This window comes from Pezoporus wallicus, unplaced genomic scaffold (genome assembly GCF_028554395.1).
Source record: "Pezoporus wallicus isolate ANWC-B61680 ecotype Strahan unplaced genomic scaffold, APGP_CSIRO_Pwel_v1 contig_5542, whole genome shotgun sequence".
NCBI lineage: Eukaryota > Metazoa > Chordata > Aves > Psittaciformes > Psittacidae > Pezoporus > Pezoporus wallicus.
In genome coordinates, this window is record NW_026640165.1 from 2,860,263 (window position 1) to 2,878,084 (window position 17,822).

At 42.7% G+C, this 17,822-nt stretch overlaps 1 protein-coding gene across 1 annotated transcript in view; it reads left to right on the forward strand.

The window, feature by feature from the left end:
* LOC130603840 (sucrase-isomaltase, intestinal-like) overlaps positions 1-17,822 on the forward strand; it is a 58,417-nt gene that overhangs the window by 13,566 nt on the left and 27,029 nt on the right. Inside the window, exons 6-12 of the mRNA XM_057417909.1 lie at positions 502-598; positions 1,691-1,803; positions 10,298-10,423; positions 11,464-11,595; positions 16,497-16,610; positions 16,722-16,838; positions 16,922-17,006. Coding sequence (XP_057273892.1) covers positions 502-598; positions 1,691-1,803; positions 10,298-10,423; positions 11,464-11,595; positions 16,497-16,610; positions 16,722-16,838; positions 16,922-17,006 — 784 coding nt within the window. The remainder of the gene's footprint in view (positions 1-501; positions 599-1,690; positions 1,804-10,297; positions 10,424-11,463; positions 11,596-16,496; positions 16,611-16,721; positions 16,839-16,921; positions 17,007-17,822) is intronic.

The window sequence follows — 17,822 nt, forward strand, 5'->3', positions numbered from 1 at the left end:
TGAGGGAACTTTGAAACCTTTTATCAGAAGATTTCTCACGATGCAGTTAGTTTTAGGGGAAAAAAAAGTATTTTATGTGACAAGATCCTGGTTCAGGAAAGCATTTAATTTTGTGCTTGGCTCAATCCGTGTTCATCCAAAGAAGCTGGACTTCAGCAGGACCCTTTAGATGTCCAGCTAAACTTGAGTCAGTGGTTGATGAATCTATTTTAACTAGCAAAGCAGTTCTTACCAGTGCCATTGTGCGGGTTTTGGCAGAGTATTTAGGTTTAACTTTTTAGGGGAGACTAAAAAGTACCATCAGGATGAGGCAGAAAAAAATAACTCTTTTTTATCGATTTGACTTCATACCAGTTTAGGCGAAAAAAATCCCCAACCTTTCAAAACAAGTCTCTAACTATGAATGAATTCATTTCCTTGCCTTCCCGTAGGTACATAGCTAACAGAAAATATGAAAGATAGAATAGTCAAGCCATACTTAACATCTTGTTTTTATTTCAGCCATTTGCCAACCTCTATGGAGTTCACCCTTTCTATTTGTGTGTAGAAGCTGACTCCAATGCTCATGGTGTTCTCCTGCTGAACTCCAATGCACAAGGTAAAAAGATATATGAATTCTTTTATAGCCTGCATATAGGAAGATGGTAAATTAGTAGATATAAAAAGCTGGTTTACTGATTGTTTTTTCAATGTGGTCTAAATAAGAGTGACTGCTCCACGACTGAGGTCACAGGAATTGCTATAAAGTTTTCAAAGGGATTTCATTAGAAGGACTGCTCAATAAGGTGAACTATTTTCAGAAAAAAAATATTATTAAGTTTTGGGTTGTTTGTTTTTTTTTGTTTTTTTTTTTTTCTTTTTAAACCCCAGATGCACAGACAGGTAAAGGAGAAGGTGGAAGAAATTTCCTCTGGGATTGGCATAATCAATTTAGTTTAGTCCTATGTTCTGCCTGCGGAGAATAGTTTTGTGCGTTGCCATGGTCACCTTACTGTATTAATCCAGTGCCATAATTTCAGAAAAGGGGAATCTTCGCTCAGTCTATAAAATCAGTTTTTCCTGGAAGCCAATGACGTCCAATTAGAAGATTAAAATAGCATAAAGGAACCCTAAACACAAGCTTGTGGTTCCTTTTTATATATAAATGAAACTGAGACAAATGGATCTGTGCAATCTACTCTTTGTGGTTTTCTGTGATTTATTGTTGCACAATGCCAGTCTGAAAGGGGAGACTACAGAAACACTGGAAAACTGCTAGCCTACATATATGATGTTTGCTCATCCATTCATACCCACGAGGTGTCAGGTAGTGACTTGAATGCGTCATCTCTGCCTCAGGATACATTTATACACATAGAAGAGTCCAGCATGTATATATTTATGGTAAGATAGGGTACAGTAAAATATTTCAGTTGGAAAGCACCAACAGTGATCATCTAGTCCTGACCACTTCAGGGCTGAACAAAAGTTTAAGCATGTTATTAAGGGAATTGTCCAAATGCCTCTCATACACTGCCAGGCTTGGGGCATCAACCGCATCTCGAGGAAGCCTGTTCCAATGTTTGACTACCCTCTCGGTAACAAATTGTTCCCTAATGTCAAGTCTGAACCTTCCCTAGCGCAGCTTTGAACCATTCCCACGTACAGTGCAGAACTGGTTTGTACTGAGAACCTGTTTTTTTCTTTTCAGATGTTTCTCTGAGTCCAAACCCATCTTTAACTTTTCGCACTATTGGAGGGATCCTTGACTTCTATGTCTTCCTTGGACCAACTCCCGAAAACGTAATTCAGCAATACACAGAGGTTAGTAGAAAAGTGCCTATGGCAGATGGGGCAGTACCTTGTAATGAATACCCGTCAGTATCTGGTAGTATCAGCAGGTAGCACAGCTAAAACCTTGTCCTCACTTGTTCACACAAGGCCATAGTTTCAGGTCCATGGGCAACGTGGCATGTGCTCAAGCATCTGCAAGAGGTCTGTCTAAATGTAGCAGACTGGCTGGGTGTTCAGTGCACATCTCCAGTCTTTTCCTGCAGCATTTCACTATTGAGAGGAGTGTATTAAAGGGATGCAATTATCAGAAAAGAATTTGTCCAAGCTTACTTTTCTCCAGGCCATGGTAGTTTTACAGTCTTCACTACATGGCTGTAACGGTGTTCTGACGCTGCACATGGAGAAAACAATGTAGGTAGTGCACAGATGGGAATGTTTGGGAACTTTACATCTGCCAGACTTCAGAGGTGTTGAATGAACTTCAAAGGCTTCATGCCTTTGTTTGCTACTGGAATTGCCTGTTGGTTTTGGAGCTGTCACCCTGTTTTTTACTAATGAAAACCTATGTAATTGCATTGGAGAGCACAGATGTGAAAAAACGTATTTACTGCTGTCTCACAAAGCGTAACTACTTGCTTTCCAATTGCCCAGTGTTTTCCAAAGAACGGAGAGTACACATGAAAATAGCTGTTTTGGGGGTGTACATTCAGTTCTTATTCAGTGAGGACTGCCCCGAAAAAAGTAGCAGGTAACATGTTCCTCTTGATCACCAAATGCCAGCTGCCCATCAGCTGGGACCCTGCACAGAAAATTGTCACTTCAGAATCAAGCTCTGTACATAAAGAAACAAGTGCCAAGTGTAAAGACTGTGGAGCAAAGTTGAGAAGGAGCATGTCTGTGTGAGAAGGTGGATGCATGTATACAGACCCTTCTGATTAAGCTGCAACAGGAGGTGCTGAGCAGCCTGTGGTAGGGTATCCCATGGCCAAGCAGTTGGAGCTCACAGTGAGATGTGTGTGTGTTCTGCTTTGCCATCTGCTGCCCCACCAATGGGCTTGAGCTCTGATTTTCAGCAAATATACTGTCTTTCCTAGCTTTTCAAAGCCTCCATAGCACATGCATGCCTTCTTTTATAATGCTTGAAATGGAAACAGAAGTATTGTGGTTTGGACCAAGGGAAAAAGAAGGTTTAGCCCAGAAGGAAAGTATTGGTGGGTTATATTTTGGTGATAGAGGAGGGAAAGCCTTGCTTGTGACACTGTTTGGGAGGACTGGAGTTTCCCCAGTGTAGTAGGCTCTGCTAGACCTTCCTATTCCAAGAGAGGTTCAGGTGGTGCCTCCCAAAGAGGTGAGAGGCTGCTGGTGCCCCTCCAAGTCATTCAGAGGTTTCCAGCTCCCTCTGCATGTCTTCCCCACCAGCCATCTCTGACCCTGGTGCCACAGACCAACCAGCAAACTGGGTTTTGAACTTACACATTAGCAGTCAAACAGAACAAACCAAACCCAAACAACCCCCCTCCCCAGAACCCCCAACAAATAAAGAAGAACAAGTCAAGCGACTCTCCCTGTAGCTGCAGCTTTGGTCCCTGTGATGAAAGTGCCTGTTTCAGGGGAGTCACTGTGGTAGCGTGATGGAGATTAGAGCCATCCTTGCTTCTTTTCAAAGCCTTTTGCTGGTGTTCGAAGGCAGCATTTCAGTGGCTTAGCAGGTGGCCAGCAGCTGAAAATAAAATGAGAGTTCTCACTCCCCAGCTGATGGGTACTGGCAGCTCACTTTCCACCCCTGCCTCCCTGGAAATGGATCTGGAGTGATGAAAACAAGGTAAAGGGGAGCCAGTGGGTGTCTCCTAACTAGACATGTCACATGCCAGGACAAAAAAATCCCCTACTCTGTATTCTCCAAGCTTGCACTCAGCCCTCTAGGGAATCTTAAAGAATGCATGGTAGCAATTTCATAGTGAAATAATAACTTCTTCAGTAAACATCCTGAAATTCCGGGATCGCAAATGTTACAATTACCATATTATTAGTCTCTGGGTAATGATTTGGCTTTTATGTACAAGATCTGTGGGAAGCTGAAGGAGACAGAAAAGACTTTATTTTTCAATTGTATTTTCTGTCATACTGAGAGGACTCTACTGCATGGTCATTGTCATGCTCCTGGGAAGCAGAGGGGGTGGAAATGAGCAGTGTGACTGATGTCGGCAAGGCGCTGCACAGCAGCATCCCTTGGCTCTCTTGTCTGTTTGCATGGGTCTCCTCAGGGAAGTGGTGTTCTGGAAGCTCATACCTTCAGGGTACCCTGTTGGGACCAGGCTGCTCTGCTGCATCGAGCTCCTTGGGGAAATGTCACCTGCCTCCCTCCTGTGCAAACATGTGCCCAAAATCACTGCATGGGGTGTTTTGCAGGGACCACTCATGGCATCCTCTCCGGGAAGGTCCCAGTGGTATGCAGGGTGGCCAGGAGCCAGCCAGTGAAAAGATTTGGAAAGCAAGGGAGCTGTGTCCAGAGCAAAGTGCTCCACAGCTTACACAAATATTTCATGGTGTTGTCTTCAGAGCACTACTTCAAGATGTGAGCATGGCCCTTGCTGTACTAGTTTGTGAATGATTTAGGAGTTTACCTCTGCTCAGGGCTTTTATGCAGCTCCCTCCATAACAGTGAATTAGGACAGCTTTGCAATGAAGCTGTTTACTGAGTCTCTGGATTACACAAGTTACTGCCAGCACCTTGGAGTGGCCCATGGGCTCTTGCCCAGAGCCACTGCTGAGTGGGCTGCTGGGGACAGATGGGCTGTGCTAAGGGTGAGGCTCCCTGTGTGGTGATCAGGGGTGAGGGTGGCTGCCCTGCCAGGGCCACCAACCTCTCCCTGCATCCTCAGGGTGAGGACAGGTGGCAGCAAAACCCATGGTGGCCTTGGGTGTCCTCCTGGCCCAGGCTGATCCGCTTTAAATGGCCTCCAAGTGTGGTGCAGGGAGTGGGAAGGGAGCAGAGGCCTATGCCTCTGTCCCCCATGCTGTGCCTTATTCGGAGCCAAAGTGGGCTGTAGGATGCATCTTGCCCGTGACACCACAGCACTACAGCAGTGATAGCAACAACAGGGCATGTGGTGGGCATTGTGCAATGGGAAGGAGAAATCTCCATCCTTACTCTTCTGCTCCCTGCTGTCCCTAAACTTTGCCATGAGGAGCACTGTGCTGGGCACATCAGAGATAGTCCTGCCATAGCTTTATGTATTGCATATTGTAGTTGTATTGTAGTTGTAGTTGTTTGTTGTAGTTGCTGAAGGAAGTTGTGAATGATTCATCCCTGGCAGTGTTCAAGGCCAGGTTGGACAGAGCCTTGGGTGACATGGTTTAGTGTGAGGTGTCCTTGTCCATGGCAGGAGGGTTAAAACTGGATGATCTTAAGGTCCTTTCCAGCTGTAACTAGTCTATGATTCTATGGTTCTACATATGTTTGACAATAATCACACTTTTCTCCTACTACAGAAGAGGTCCAGTGTGTGGAACAGATATATAACACAAATCTCACTTCTTAGGGCAAGCGCCTTAGTTAGTTCACAGGAGGATGAGAAAAAGCAGTAATAAACTAAAGAGCTCAGCCACTGACCTGAACCTAGCTGAGGCTCTACAGCCTGACCTAATACTAGTCCACCCTTGCCAAGTCCACCGATGGCCTTTCAGGAGAGAGTAGCAGTGTGTAGCAATGGAATATAAGCCGTATAACAAGACACTCAGCAGAGTTATAGCTCAACAAATGGACATTTAACATCTGTTGGTTGGAGAGAATTTGTTAATAATAAATTTGTTATTTTATCAGAAATTACCCAGTGACAAGCTTCAATAGAGCATACTGCATGTCTCCCAGTTCTGTTTTAAGAGCAAATTGCTGGTTTACTTCTTCCTTACAGAACCATAGGATAGCTCTGGATTGAAGGAACCTCAGAAGGTCTTTAGTCCAGCCTCCTATTTGAGAGGTAACGTGGGGAACCTGCTTGTACCTAGAGTTTATCACAGATGAGTCAGTGAGAGTATCACAGTTGAACTCGTGGGTCTCCTCAGAAAAGAATAAGCAGCTGATAAGTGTTTGTGCAGCACAGAAGAAGGTTTGAAGACCTTGGTATTGAAAGTCCTTAAAATTTTTAGCCCCCTGAGGCTGTGAGCATCTTCTTAATAGTTAAGCAGTTGCAGGCCCTTTCTTCTTGCTCTCCTAAGACAAAGTTCAGCTTAATGGTTGGACTTGGTGATCTTAAAGGTCTTTTGCAACTTGATTGATTCTATGATTCTGTGCATAGACTTTCAGCCGAGGTTACCACCTGCCAGACTAGGTGCCCACAGTGCTCACTTGCCTGCCTCAACCACAGCAGATGAGCTGGGTACAGATATCTGGGCCACATGAGCATCTATGCAATTTAGCTGTTGTGTCACTCTCCAAATACACTGTTTCTGTGTCTAAATCCAGAGCATTAGCCCACTTGGATTTTTATAGTTTCCTCCTACAGCTCTTCCTTAAAGAAAGGAAGTTTAAACAAATATCAGTCTTCAAAAGTAGTTTTATATGACTAATTAGGCTGCAAGTTTAGCAATCTTAAATGTGCTTGTGTTGCTGGAGAGCTTATCTCCTTTGTAAGCATGAGAAAGAGTATCTCTCTTTATGGCTTCTGTGATATACAGGACATAACTCTTCAGCCATCTCTCTTGCATTGAAGTCTTTGGTCGTGGTGTTAATTGAGCAGGATCCTGATTTACTATATAGCATTTGTAACTTAGTTGATATCCTTGATGCTCATAGTGATAATGTTATTTATCCAGTTACTCAGCACAGGGAAAGTGAATACAGGTCACTTGCTCCCTGGGCATGGATTTTTAGCTGAGAGATACATGTTTTCACTGGACTTTTCTCTCACTGCCTGCACCATGCTCCCAGGGCATCTCCCACATTCATCAGCTCTTAGGGGCATCTAAAAAGAATAAATTACATAATGCCAAGTTATGTAAATCTGGCAAAAACAACAGAGATCTTATCACCGACACCAGGAGTTATTTAAGACCCAAGTGCGGGACAAATTGTTGAACAGCAAATAGGTTCTATTTCTTTTTCTGCCTCTGCACTACCATACCTTCACCTTTCTTGTCTCAGTTTGGATACTCCATATGTTTGCTGTTTCTGCATTTCTCATGTTTTCTTCTCTCAGCTCCCCTGCCATACCTCATTTACCTTTTCTGATTCTCTGGAAGTCAATTTTGCCAAGCAGGCTTTCTCTGCCTACTGCATTTTGTGATCATTTGTATGCATAATGCAATCTATACGAATTAACTAGATCCTAAATATATATCAAATCCAACATGCATTTTCAGGTTTGCGAAATTACATTCCTGCCTCTGCTGATCCATCTGCTCGTAGGTACCATATGTCAGTTACTTTATCAGGAAGCTTCAGGGGGATCCATTAGAGAGAGTCCACAGCATAATTAGAAAAAAGAACATTTGTTTTCCCAGCTGCCCTGTTTTCATCTTTCCTCTTCAAATGTTCTGCTGATTTCAATTAAGCTCACCATAGATGTGCCATCCTGGTGAACCTGGGGAACTAATTGCTTTAAAACTTAATATCTTGCTTGCAAGGTGGATTTTCTTCAGTTGGTTCAGCTGTAATCCCAAATGCCTTGAAGGATGCTGTCACAAAATATGCCTTTCTGTGGGGCAGCTCTGCTGTCTGCAGGCAAGACAGCACTGTCCTGTAAAGGTGAGCAGCTGAACCTCAGCAGACCCCAGCGCTGGGGATGTGTCATTTGGGAAGGACCCTGGCCAGCACAGCGGTGGCCACATCTCCACCTGGTGCACATCTCCTTGCTGGTGCTCTACTTGGGTGTTTGATGGGACAGAGGTAGAAGGAAATCCCCATCCAGCTCTCGAAACACATTGTACTGGTGATGACCAGGCTGATGTCCACCCCAGCCAGGAGCGACCCAGGGTATTGCAGGACCTGTAGCAGGGCTGCCCGGGCTAGTCACCCCCATGGTGGTTCCTGTTTCCTGGTTTGCTTGAGGAGAGGCAGTGGGTGACACAGACACATAGGCACGCTGCCAGGGCACTGGGATCTGAGTTCAGCTGCAGGGTTAATATTTATCAGCCAGTTTCCCTCTTCCTCTTGTCCAAGGGGAGAAGCTTGTGCACAAAACATTTTATTTCATTAGGGAGTTATTTTGTTTTGTTCTGTCTTTTTAACCTTGTTTGTAGAGGTCACTCTCTGTTTGCAGTACAGAAAGCACAGGAAATGTGCATCTGCTACAGGAGCACAAAGTGGTGGTGTTCACAGAGCTCATCTTGCAGCCTTGGCTGGTCCAAAACAAGCTCTGCTGCCTCCTCAGATGAAGTTATCCTGACTATAGCTAGTGTGGCTGTGACAGAAGCAGACTACTTGCCTTGAGGCTTGCTGTGCTTTGCTGGACACCTCAGTGCTGCTCACAGGGTGTCCAGGAGATGGTTCTGAGCCGTCCTGCCCCCCTCACCTCTCCACAGGAAAACTCCAGCAGAGCCTGACACGTGTGTCCACACAAGCTAGAAACAGCTGCACCATGGTGGCAATGGCATGTTCTTGCCCACCAGCCTCCCCTACATGGTAGGGGCCACCTTCATCGCTCCAAGGCCTCTCCCACAAGCATGCAGGGGTGTGCAGCAAAGGCTGAGTGCAGCTGCATCCAGAGCATGCTCCTCATAGCTGCTTGTTTCCTCCGAAGAGCTTAGCCCCAGGCAAGTTGGAGGTGAAGTAGATGTTGAGGAGAGCGGAGGGAGTTAAGTCTGGTGGAATGGGATGAGTAGCATGCGATTGGTGCAGTTGTGCTGCTCAGCCGGAGTATCCCTCATGGAAGGGACTCAAACCATTAGCCTTGTCACTTGTTCTGGCCTTCTCCTGCTTTGTCTTATGTGAGATAGCAGCGTTCCAACAAGCAAAAGCACACTGGTAGACAAATTTGTAACGCTTAATGCTTAAAGCTTGCCTGTCTGTTCACAACTCATTCTTATTTGGAAGCAATTTACCCTGTGTGCTCCCCCAGCTCTGGTGCATTAAAACATCCTCTGCTTTTCCCCACTGCTCTCCTGTATCTGTTTCTCTGTCCAGTGCAGTTTGCACATCTCACCAGCTTTAGTATCTCTGACACATTTTAGAGCATTGCTTTCCCAGGGCAGGCTTATGCTGGAGAAAATCCCATAGGAAGATGTGCCTTTATGCGTTGCGATCTCTAGAGAGCTTAGCAATGCAATAGATACAGAGTGCCAAGAGTGCTTTGTTTTATTTAATTAAAGTAGGTGGGGTTTAGCTGCCAATATGCAAGTTTTGGTTTTTTTTCACTTCTTAGTATAGTTACCTAACTATGAAGATCCACAAGGAAATAAGGGAGGAACAGTTATTTAGCCAAAGGGAGTCAATAGATGCAACTGATTAATAAGTCATGGATGCTTACTCGCTGCTTGCTTTCCATGTATTGCCTGCAAGGATATTAGAAATACTGAACAAAGGTTGATTTTATGGGATCTAACTGTTAAAACTGGAGTAAGGATTTCAAGAGACATCTCCCAGAAAACAGCAGTGTGTGCTAATGAGGCAATGCCAGATTTCAGCTTATTTCTAGAACAGACACATCGTGGTTGCTTGCTACTTGCCCCAGGTTGCCAGAGCAGCTCTCACTGGGGGAAGCAGAGCAGGATGCTTCACTCCCCTGTGCTCTCAATTGAGTTTCCTCATGCAATTTACGGCTGGATTATTTGGAGCCACTGGAAATCAAATATTTATAAAATCATATGTACCTTCTGTTTCACTTGAGAATTTTGGGACCAAACGGTAACTCCGACCTTGAAGAGGTCTGTCAATGCCTGGCAACACAATGCTGTGGGCGAGCAATCAGGCCACTCAGTCATAAGTAACTGCATTTTGTCAGAGTGGTGTGTAAACATAATTAAAACTTCAGAGAGCTCAAATAAACATCAGACTCTTGATGAGTTAGTTCAGCTGGATGTGGTAAGAGAAATTAGCAAAGCTGCCGTTGCTGCATTACATCAGAGATTTGCCTGCTGTTGACCAAAGGGTTTGTGGACTTGGCATGGGTCAGGCTGTGCAGGGCTCCACGCTGGGCTCAACGCAAGGCTCTACCAGTGTGTGTCACATAAGTGAAGGGACGTGCTACTGTGTAGAGGCTGAGACCTCAGCGAGACCCTCATTTAATGTTACCCTGGGCTTCAGACACCGTGTCTTCCACTGGGATGTTCTTAGAAGTGATGTTCAGGGTGGGTGTCACTCAGAACCTCTGCTAAGGAGAAGGGCCCACCAGGAGAAGCACTTTTTTGAAGTGTACGTCATACTGTACAATGAGCTGTTCTGAGAAAGTAAAAGGTATTTCATGGGTGTGTGATACCTGTGCCCTGATCTTCGTGGCTTAAATGAGCTGCGAGCTTCTCCTGGTGTTTCAGAATAATTTTTCTTCATCTCACCCTTTGCACTTCTGTGTTCCTATTCCTGCTGTAGGCCATTGGGCGCCCTCACATGCCTGCCTACTGGTCTCTGGGATTTCATCTCTCCCGGTGGGGTTATGGCAGCATTGATGTTTTAAAGAGAACTGTTAATCGCATGCACTTCTATGATATCCCATACGTAAGTATGAACTTTTCAATGTGTATGCTAATTCTACAATCCAAAGTGACAGGAATAAAACTGTGAAAAGTGATTTATCCTACAAAGAGAATTGTAGAATAAAAGGCTGTTCATAATCTTATGTAGTGGTTTTGCATGTAATATCTTCATAATGCTTAAAAGAACATTTAAAGCAGGCTTTGAACACAAGGTTTAAGTGCTGCTCTTGGCTGCATAGCAGGTGATTCTGGTGTGGATTTACTGTTATGCAGTATGAGGTGTTAGCATTTTAAAAATAAATTAGGGTACTTCTGATCCATATCACTGCCAAACAGTTGCTAATTTAGGATGTCTACATTTCAATTTTGTCCACTGATACCATGTAAGTTTATAGGAGCTGAATCTCCACTGACAATTATTTACACTTATAGCCAATCTCTTAGGTTTCATTTTATATGTTAATTACCTCTAGAAATGCAGTTGTGTACATTCGGATTGTCCATATCAAATATTTCAGTCATAGAATAGTACAATCATTGAATAGTTTGGGTTGGAAGGGACTTTCAAAGGTCAGCTCGTCCAACTCCCCTGCAATGAGCAGGGACATCCTCAACTAGATCACGTTGCTCAGAGCCCTGTCCAACCTGACCTGTAATGTTTTCAGGGATGAGGCATCTACCACCAATCTGGGCAACCTGTTTCGGGGTTTCACCACCCACACTATGAAAAATTTCTTCCTTATATCCTGTCTGAATCTACCCTCTTTTAGTTTAAAGCCATTACCCCTTGTCCTACCACAACAGGCCCTACTAAAGAGTCTGTCCCCATTCTTCTTATAAGCCCCATTTAAGTATTAGAAAGGTGCAACAAGGTCTCCCCAGAGCCTTGTCTTCTCCAGGCTGAACAACCCCAACTCTCTCATCCTTTCCTCACAGGAGAGGTGCTCATCCCTTTGATCATTTTTGTGGCCCTCCTCTAGACTCGCTCCAACAGGTCCATGTACTGAGGACACCAGAGCTGGATGCAGTACTAATGCAATGTTTACTTTACAAATGTTTTAGGATGTCCAACATTTTGATATTGACTACATGGAGCGTCGCCTGGACTTTACTTATGACAAAGTGAACTATGCAGGTCTGCCACAGTACCTCCAACAGCTGAAGAAGGAAGGAATGCACAATGTTGTCATTCTGGTAAATGAACAGTGTTGCTAATTATTTCTCTATTTGTAAGAGCTATTTTTGACATAGTGTTCATAGCAGTATCTAGGTGCTAATGCACACATGCTGTTATACCAGATTTTCTATCTTTATTGTTTGTTGAGAAGTGCTGAAGAAAAATTTCTTACAGTTTTCATATTTAAATTGTTGCATTTATCATATACCTGTGTACCAGCACCATCCCTATACCATAACATTAATTCTCTTTCACTTTGTTTCACTCAGTTATGAGCAATTTCACTTCTATTAAGGGCTGAGTTGAGGTAGGATTGGTTTCATGCCTTTCTTTTCCTAAAAATGACCAAATAAGTTTAATATGCACACATAAATAGCTGAATAGTGGAAAAAAACTATTCATAATCATTCTGGAAAGCTAGTCACTACAATTCATGCTGCCTCATGCTTTCTTTTCATCTGAATTAATGTAAGAGATGCTCATTTGCATGAAAATTTGTGGGAAACGTATGTTGAACCTGTAACCAAAATTTGTGTATGACCAAATGAAGTAATTTGGACAGAATTGAAATCAGAGTTTTACATCTTCCCCGCCCGTTCTCCCAACCAAGTTTGCTGTTTCTCACCAGCAGGTCCCCATACATGTCCTTGTGCCTAAATTACTCTTTTTAAGCTAAGTGAGTGCCAATGACATCAAGGAAATTTGAGACCAATTAAATTGACATTTAAATAAAAAAAAAATAAAAAAAAGAAATAAATCAAGAAGTTGAATAAAAGTCCTTGACAGATGCACAGACCTTCCTCTCCAGGGTCCCCAGCAGCATGGTAGTAGGAGGGCTTCACTCCCCAGCACAGGTTCTTCATCTAAAAATCGTATCATCTTGTCAAACAGATCAAGTCAGAAGTGGCTCCTTGTCCTTATTTTTAATTCCACAATTTGCTGTAAAGTTCAGCATATGACTGAGGATGGACTAGTCAGCACCACAGACACCCATAGCAGGGTTTGGTTTAAAACAGTTGTAAGATTTGCTGTTCTTTGGGCTGCCAGTGGGTTTTTTTTCTAGTTTTGTTAAAAGTACCTGCTCTGAATTTATTATTGCCCTAATCTGCACTTTGTTGCTGTGCTATAATTATATTCACTGCTAGGAATCTCAAACAAAGACACACATCCCAAATGATTAATTACATATTGATAATGGAAATAGCAGCTTAGATCATAAGTGCTGTTAGCCAGCAATTTGTCCCCAAAGATATGTTCCCATGAATGTCCCAGTTCTTTTGCAGCTGTAAACTCAAGAGAAACTCCAGGGTGCAGCAGTGAAAAAAGAGTTTCCATCACTGGAGGTCTAAGGCACAGAGCTGAAACAATAACAGATCACTAAGCCACTCTGATGGAGAGCAACTCCAAGACAAAAGTAGTCCAAAATTAACTGGATGCATCATTGTAAATAATTAACAGTGATAGATGAGCACATGCTTCTTCTATTAGGTAGTTTAGATTCCCTATCTCCTAAATGCTACTCTAAAAATTACCTAATCCATTTGAGCTCTGATATTAAGTACCACCTGCTATTAATTGTCTTATCTCAAGAAAGTTTGAAAGACGTTACTATATCAGTAAAATACCATGAGTTTGGAGTAGTTCTTCCTGTGCACACTTTGGCCTTTCAGTAAATCCACAGTAGTCATCTCTCTTTCATCAGTTAGGATGCTTCCAGTTGTTTTGTACTTGGTTCTGGGTAAGAAGCTACAGGCAAGCAGTCATGGATCGGTGGGTGAGCTACATTATCTATCTTCTTACTTCTGAGCTTAGCTTCAACAACATTTTTAAAAGCCCTTTCAGTTTCTCAGGTGGCACATGCTAGAGCAGTGTAAGGAAATGTTGCTATATAAAGCTAAATTCAACTGTTAGGCAGATGCAATGAGTGTAATAACAACAATTCTTAATCCATGCAAGGAGCTAATGGGAATCCAGATAGGAAGCCCTTCTTTCTTCCTTCCACTAACTCATAACCAAGAACTGTCTTCTGCTCTAGTTCTTTTAGGTAAGCTTGTGAAAAAGAGCAAAAACTGATCCAGTTTGTCCTTCACGTTTTAAAAGCTGATAGAGGGTACAGGTTGCACTGGTAGTGAAGTTTTCTGTTTTCACTTTATTACAGTGGCTGATATTTTTGACAGACTCTGACTGTTAGCATTCCTGTAAGTTGAGTCAGGAGCTGGAACAGTATAAAGGGCTTCATTCCCAAGCGACAGCAAAGCCATGCTAACTGCAATCAAGGCAAGTGTAATCCAGTTTGATAACAAAAGAACAATTTTCTATTTAGATTCCCTTTGGGTAGTGACAGTAATGAGTGAGTTCCCCAAGTGCAGCAGCACATTGCTGCCTCTCCTGTTGCTGACGATTCCAGGAAATGGGCTCTGATTGCAGTCACTTAGTGTCATGTAAAACCTCTACTAAATGGACTTAGGGGAGACAGGTTCAGTCCTCCTCATCTCAGACCACTATGGTCACAAGCAAAACGCGGATCCTGACGGGCAGCAGTACTAACCGCAGTAACCTGCCTGAGGGTGGGACCCTGAACTTGGTTGTGGAATAGCTGGTTCTTCACCGCTGGGAAGTCCAGTCCCCCCACTTGCATCCCATGCCGAGAGCCCTCCATGCCTATGGTCACCTTGATAGTAGCATAGACCCATTATCAGAATCTCTAAATGCAGTCCTTCAGCACTTCTCTCTCCTGATCTCTTTCAGAGGCCACCTCCATTTACTGGAAATTTTGACTAAGAGTGTCAGTACTCGGTAATCATTACAATGTTGAATAATGTGCATGCTTCAGCTGAGTCAGAACAACTATGTTCTTTAGAAACAAAGAAAGAGATTCTAAAAGTAATAATGACTACAATGTAAAATTATAAACATTATTACTGAGGAGGAGCTTTAACAAAAGACCGTGTATACCTTCCATTAAAACACTAAAACTAGAAACAGCTAGGAATAACGTGACAAATCACTTAAAAGTCAATAGCAACTTTGAATGCTTATGATTCAAAATAACGCTTGATATCTTTAACATTTTAAAGTCCATCTCTATCAGATGTAGAGGCTAAAATTTCCAGAGGTGAGTTCTTCTGGATGTGCATCAAAATCTGTGTTTGGGGCCATAGGTAGAAGCACATAGGTCTGGATAAGTGCTGGATGCCCCCAAGTCTCAGGACAATCAGTTGGAGTTAAGGATGCTCAGCACCTCCTTTCCAAGAGCTGCTAACAGGCATGAACTTCCTCCCCCTCAAACAACCTATGAATGCACAGGAGGGTTTTGTACTCTTTAGGATGATACTAAACCTGCATAATATAATAGATTTATGCCCTAGAATAACCTTTCAGATGAGCAAAACCAGAAGTTTGGATTAGGAGTAGCTAATTAAGATGACCTTCCAGCCTTTAAGTCCCTTGAGAAGCATCTTTCATGCAATTATAAGATAATTATTGCAGATGGAGAGTTTTCTCTTTCCCAAAGCTAAACTATTATGTTAAAAATGTAATGGACACTTATAACTCTTTATGGAGGTGATGCTGGAGCTAGATAAAGTTGAACAGGATTTTGCTTTAAAGGTAGGGATTTAGCAGGGACTTTTGTTTATGAGGCATGGAAAATTATGCTTTCTTCACTAAGGCTATAGCTATCAGAGTGCTTACAAGTAAATCAGGCAACAACTTCAGGTTTAAATGAGCTTTAAACATGCCTTTAAAGAAATTCACCATTTGGGTAATTCTTTTGGTTTAAAGAAGTTTATTCCTTAGACTTTCACATTTTCATGGAAATTCACTGAAGTTACTACACATGATGGAAGTGAATGGAAAAACTGTTTCAGTGGTTTTTTCCATTGTGTTTCACGACTGGAAGGTTTTGCCTTAAGCAGAACCTGAAGGAATAACATTTTCTGAGGAAAAAAAAAAAAAAGAATTCCCTTACTCTGAAATGTCTGCAGTCTTCCTCTGTTCTAAGTAACACATAGCAGATCGCTGCTCCCAGTCAGGGGCACTTTGCAAAGTACACTTATCTCCTTTAGGTCCAGTTGACTGCTGAGCAGAGTTGAATAGTATCTCCTCATTCACCAGCATTTCAAAGTTTTCCTAACTTTATTACTTACTGTTGTGATGGGCCACCATCTTCCCCAAGGGAAGATTAAGCTCCCTTTCAATGAGCTTGCTGGCTATCAATGGCCATCCTGAGGCAGAGAAGCTGGTGCTGTCAATGCCAGTGGCAGTAATGGGAGGTGGTGATGACCCCAAGGTTGAAAGGGGCAGCAAGGATGAGCTATGGGGTATAAAATCCTGTGGACTTCACACCTGGGGAAAACATATGGCCCCACAGGCATGTGTGAATTGGGTTGTTCTGCACTAGGCTGACATAAACCACCCTCATCTGACATCAGATCTGAAGGGAGGACTACGAAGGTCTTTTTGAGGTTTGTCCCAGCTTCAAGTCCTTTAAGAAATTTGCTATTACAACATTGAATTGCTGATGCCAAGGCAGAAGGAATGAGGATTGCCTTGGAGGAAACCCAGAAGTGTCCAAATGTGGGAATTCCCAGCATAGCAGAGATCTTGGCAAAGGGGAAAGTAGAAAGCTGGTGCCTCTCTAAAATAATTTCAACATAAAATGTCTCATAAAGAATAAAAATGAGGGTATTTAATGATTTCACACTACTTTTGCCTTATACAACAAATACTCATGACATATCTTTAACAACTTTTCCTAAATTATTATGTGCTCTCAACTCTTACTAAATTTTAATGCTGTTTTCTTCCTATTTTATTGCAATCTGCATTGAGAACATAATCCAATTTTTTCTAACAAATAGGAAAGTAATTGTTACCTTTGGGATTTTGATAATGGAAGTGTAATCACTGTTTTCAGGACCCTTTCATAACTAAGGATGAAGAACCAGGCACTTACAGGCCTTATGACCTTGGAGAGGAAATGGGAGTCTGGGTGAACAACTCTGATGGCATTACTCCTGCTGTCGGAAAGGTTGGTTTATTACATTTTCTCATGTGTTTGGTCTAGTGCTGCTTCAAAGTGATAAAGCATCTGTGTAACAAAAATGAGAAGATAACCAGATGTCATACCTCTGAACTTTAGGCCTTGCCCCCTGGAGATTCAGTGTTTCCTGACTACACCAACCCCAGGACAGTGGAATGGTGGACCCAGATGTGTCTGGAGTTTAAGGATGTTCTTGACTACGATGGGATCTGGATTGTATGTCTCCTTATATTTGCCCTCCCTTCTTTTAAAAAGAGAAAATGAGGCTTTTGATACGTGTCTTACTCTCTTTATTAAAGGATATGAATGAACCATCCAATTTCTTAGAAGGCCAGTATCCTGGATGTGCTGATAATGATATCAATAACCCTCCTTACGTTCCTAGTAAGTAAAGTTTCCTTCATAATCTTTTTTTTTAATAATCCTGGATTGGTTATTTCTTAGAAAAAAAATCCATCTTCTCATTTTCCATCTTTCCCTGCCTGTTCTGTGCATTCATTTACATACTTGTTCAAGACTCCTTTGGCTCAGCTTTGTTGGAGTATCAACCGGAGGCCACTTCCCTCTGTCAGGGGGACTAGAAAAGTGGCTTTCCCTACCATTCTCAACTGGTCTACATCAGAGAAAGGGCAAGATACTTATTCACAATAACAAAGCTACACAGTTATAGAAGGAGTAACCCTTCTGCCTTACCATCACCACAGACAGTCCCAGGGATGAACAGTCTCTGCCTTTTCCACAAACCATGGCAAGTAAGATGGTATTCCCTGATTCAATATCTTTTCTTTCTCTTAGGAAAGGAATTTTTATTCCCTTACTAGAAATGGGCTAAAATTAAGCTTTAAAATGCCCAGGCCTTTGGGAGACTGATAGGAATGGGAGCACCTCTTCCAGCAACCAAGTTAATGACATGCTCATTCTTCCCCAGGAAGCCATAAGTACTTACAATTAGTGCTAGTGGTCTTGGCAATTAATCCAGTCAACATTTCCCCAGGAAAGCCCAGCTGCCTGAGTAATGTTAATATGCAGCAGGAAGTTGATAGATAAATGAGCTATTGACAGTGAAGTACTGAAAATGTCCCTCTTTTCTCTTCAGGCTTTGGTACTGTCATGTGAATTCTTCATTTTATTTATTGAATCTCATTTCTTTTTACTCTGGATACAAGAGAAACGTCAACATAACAAAACCATGGCAAATAT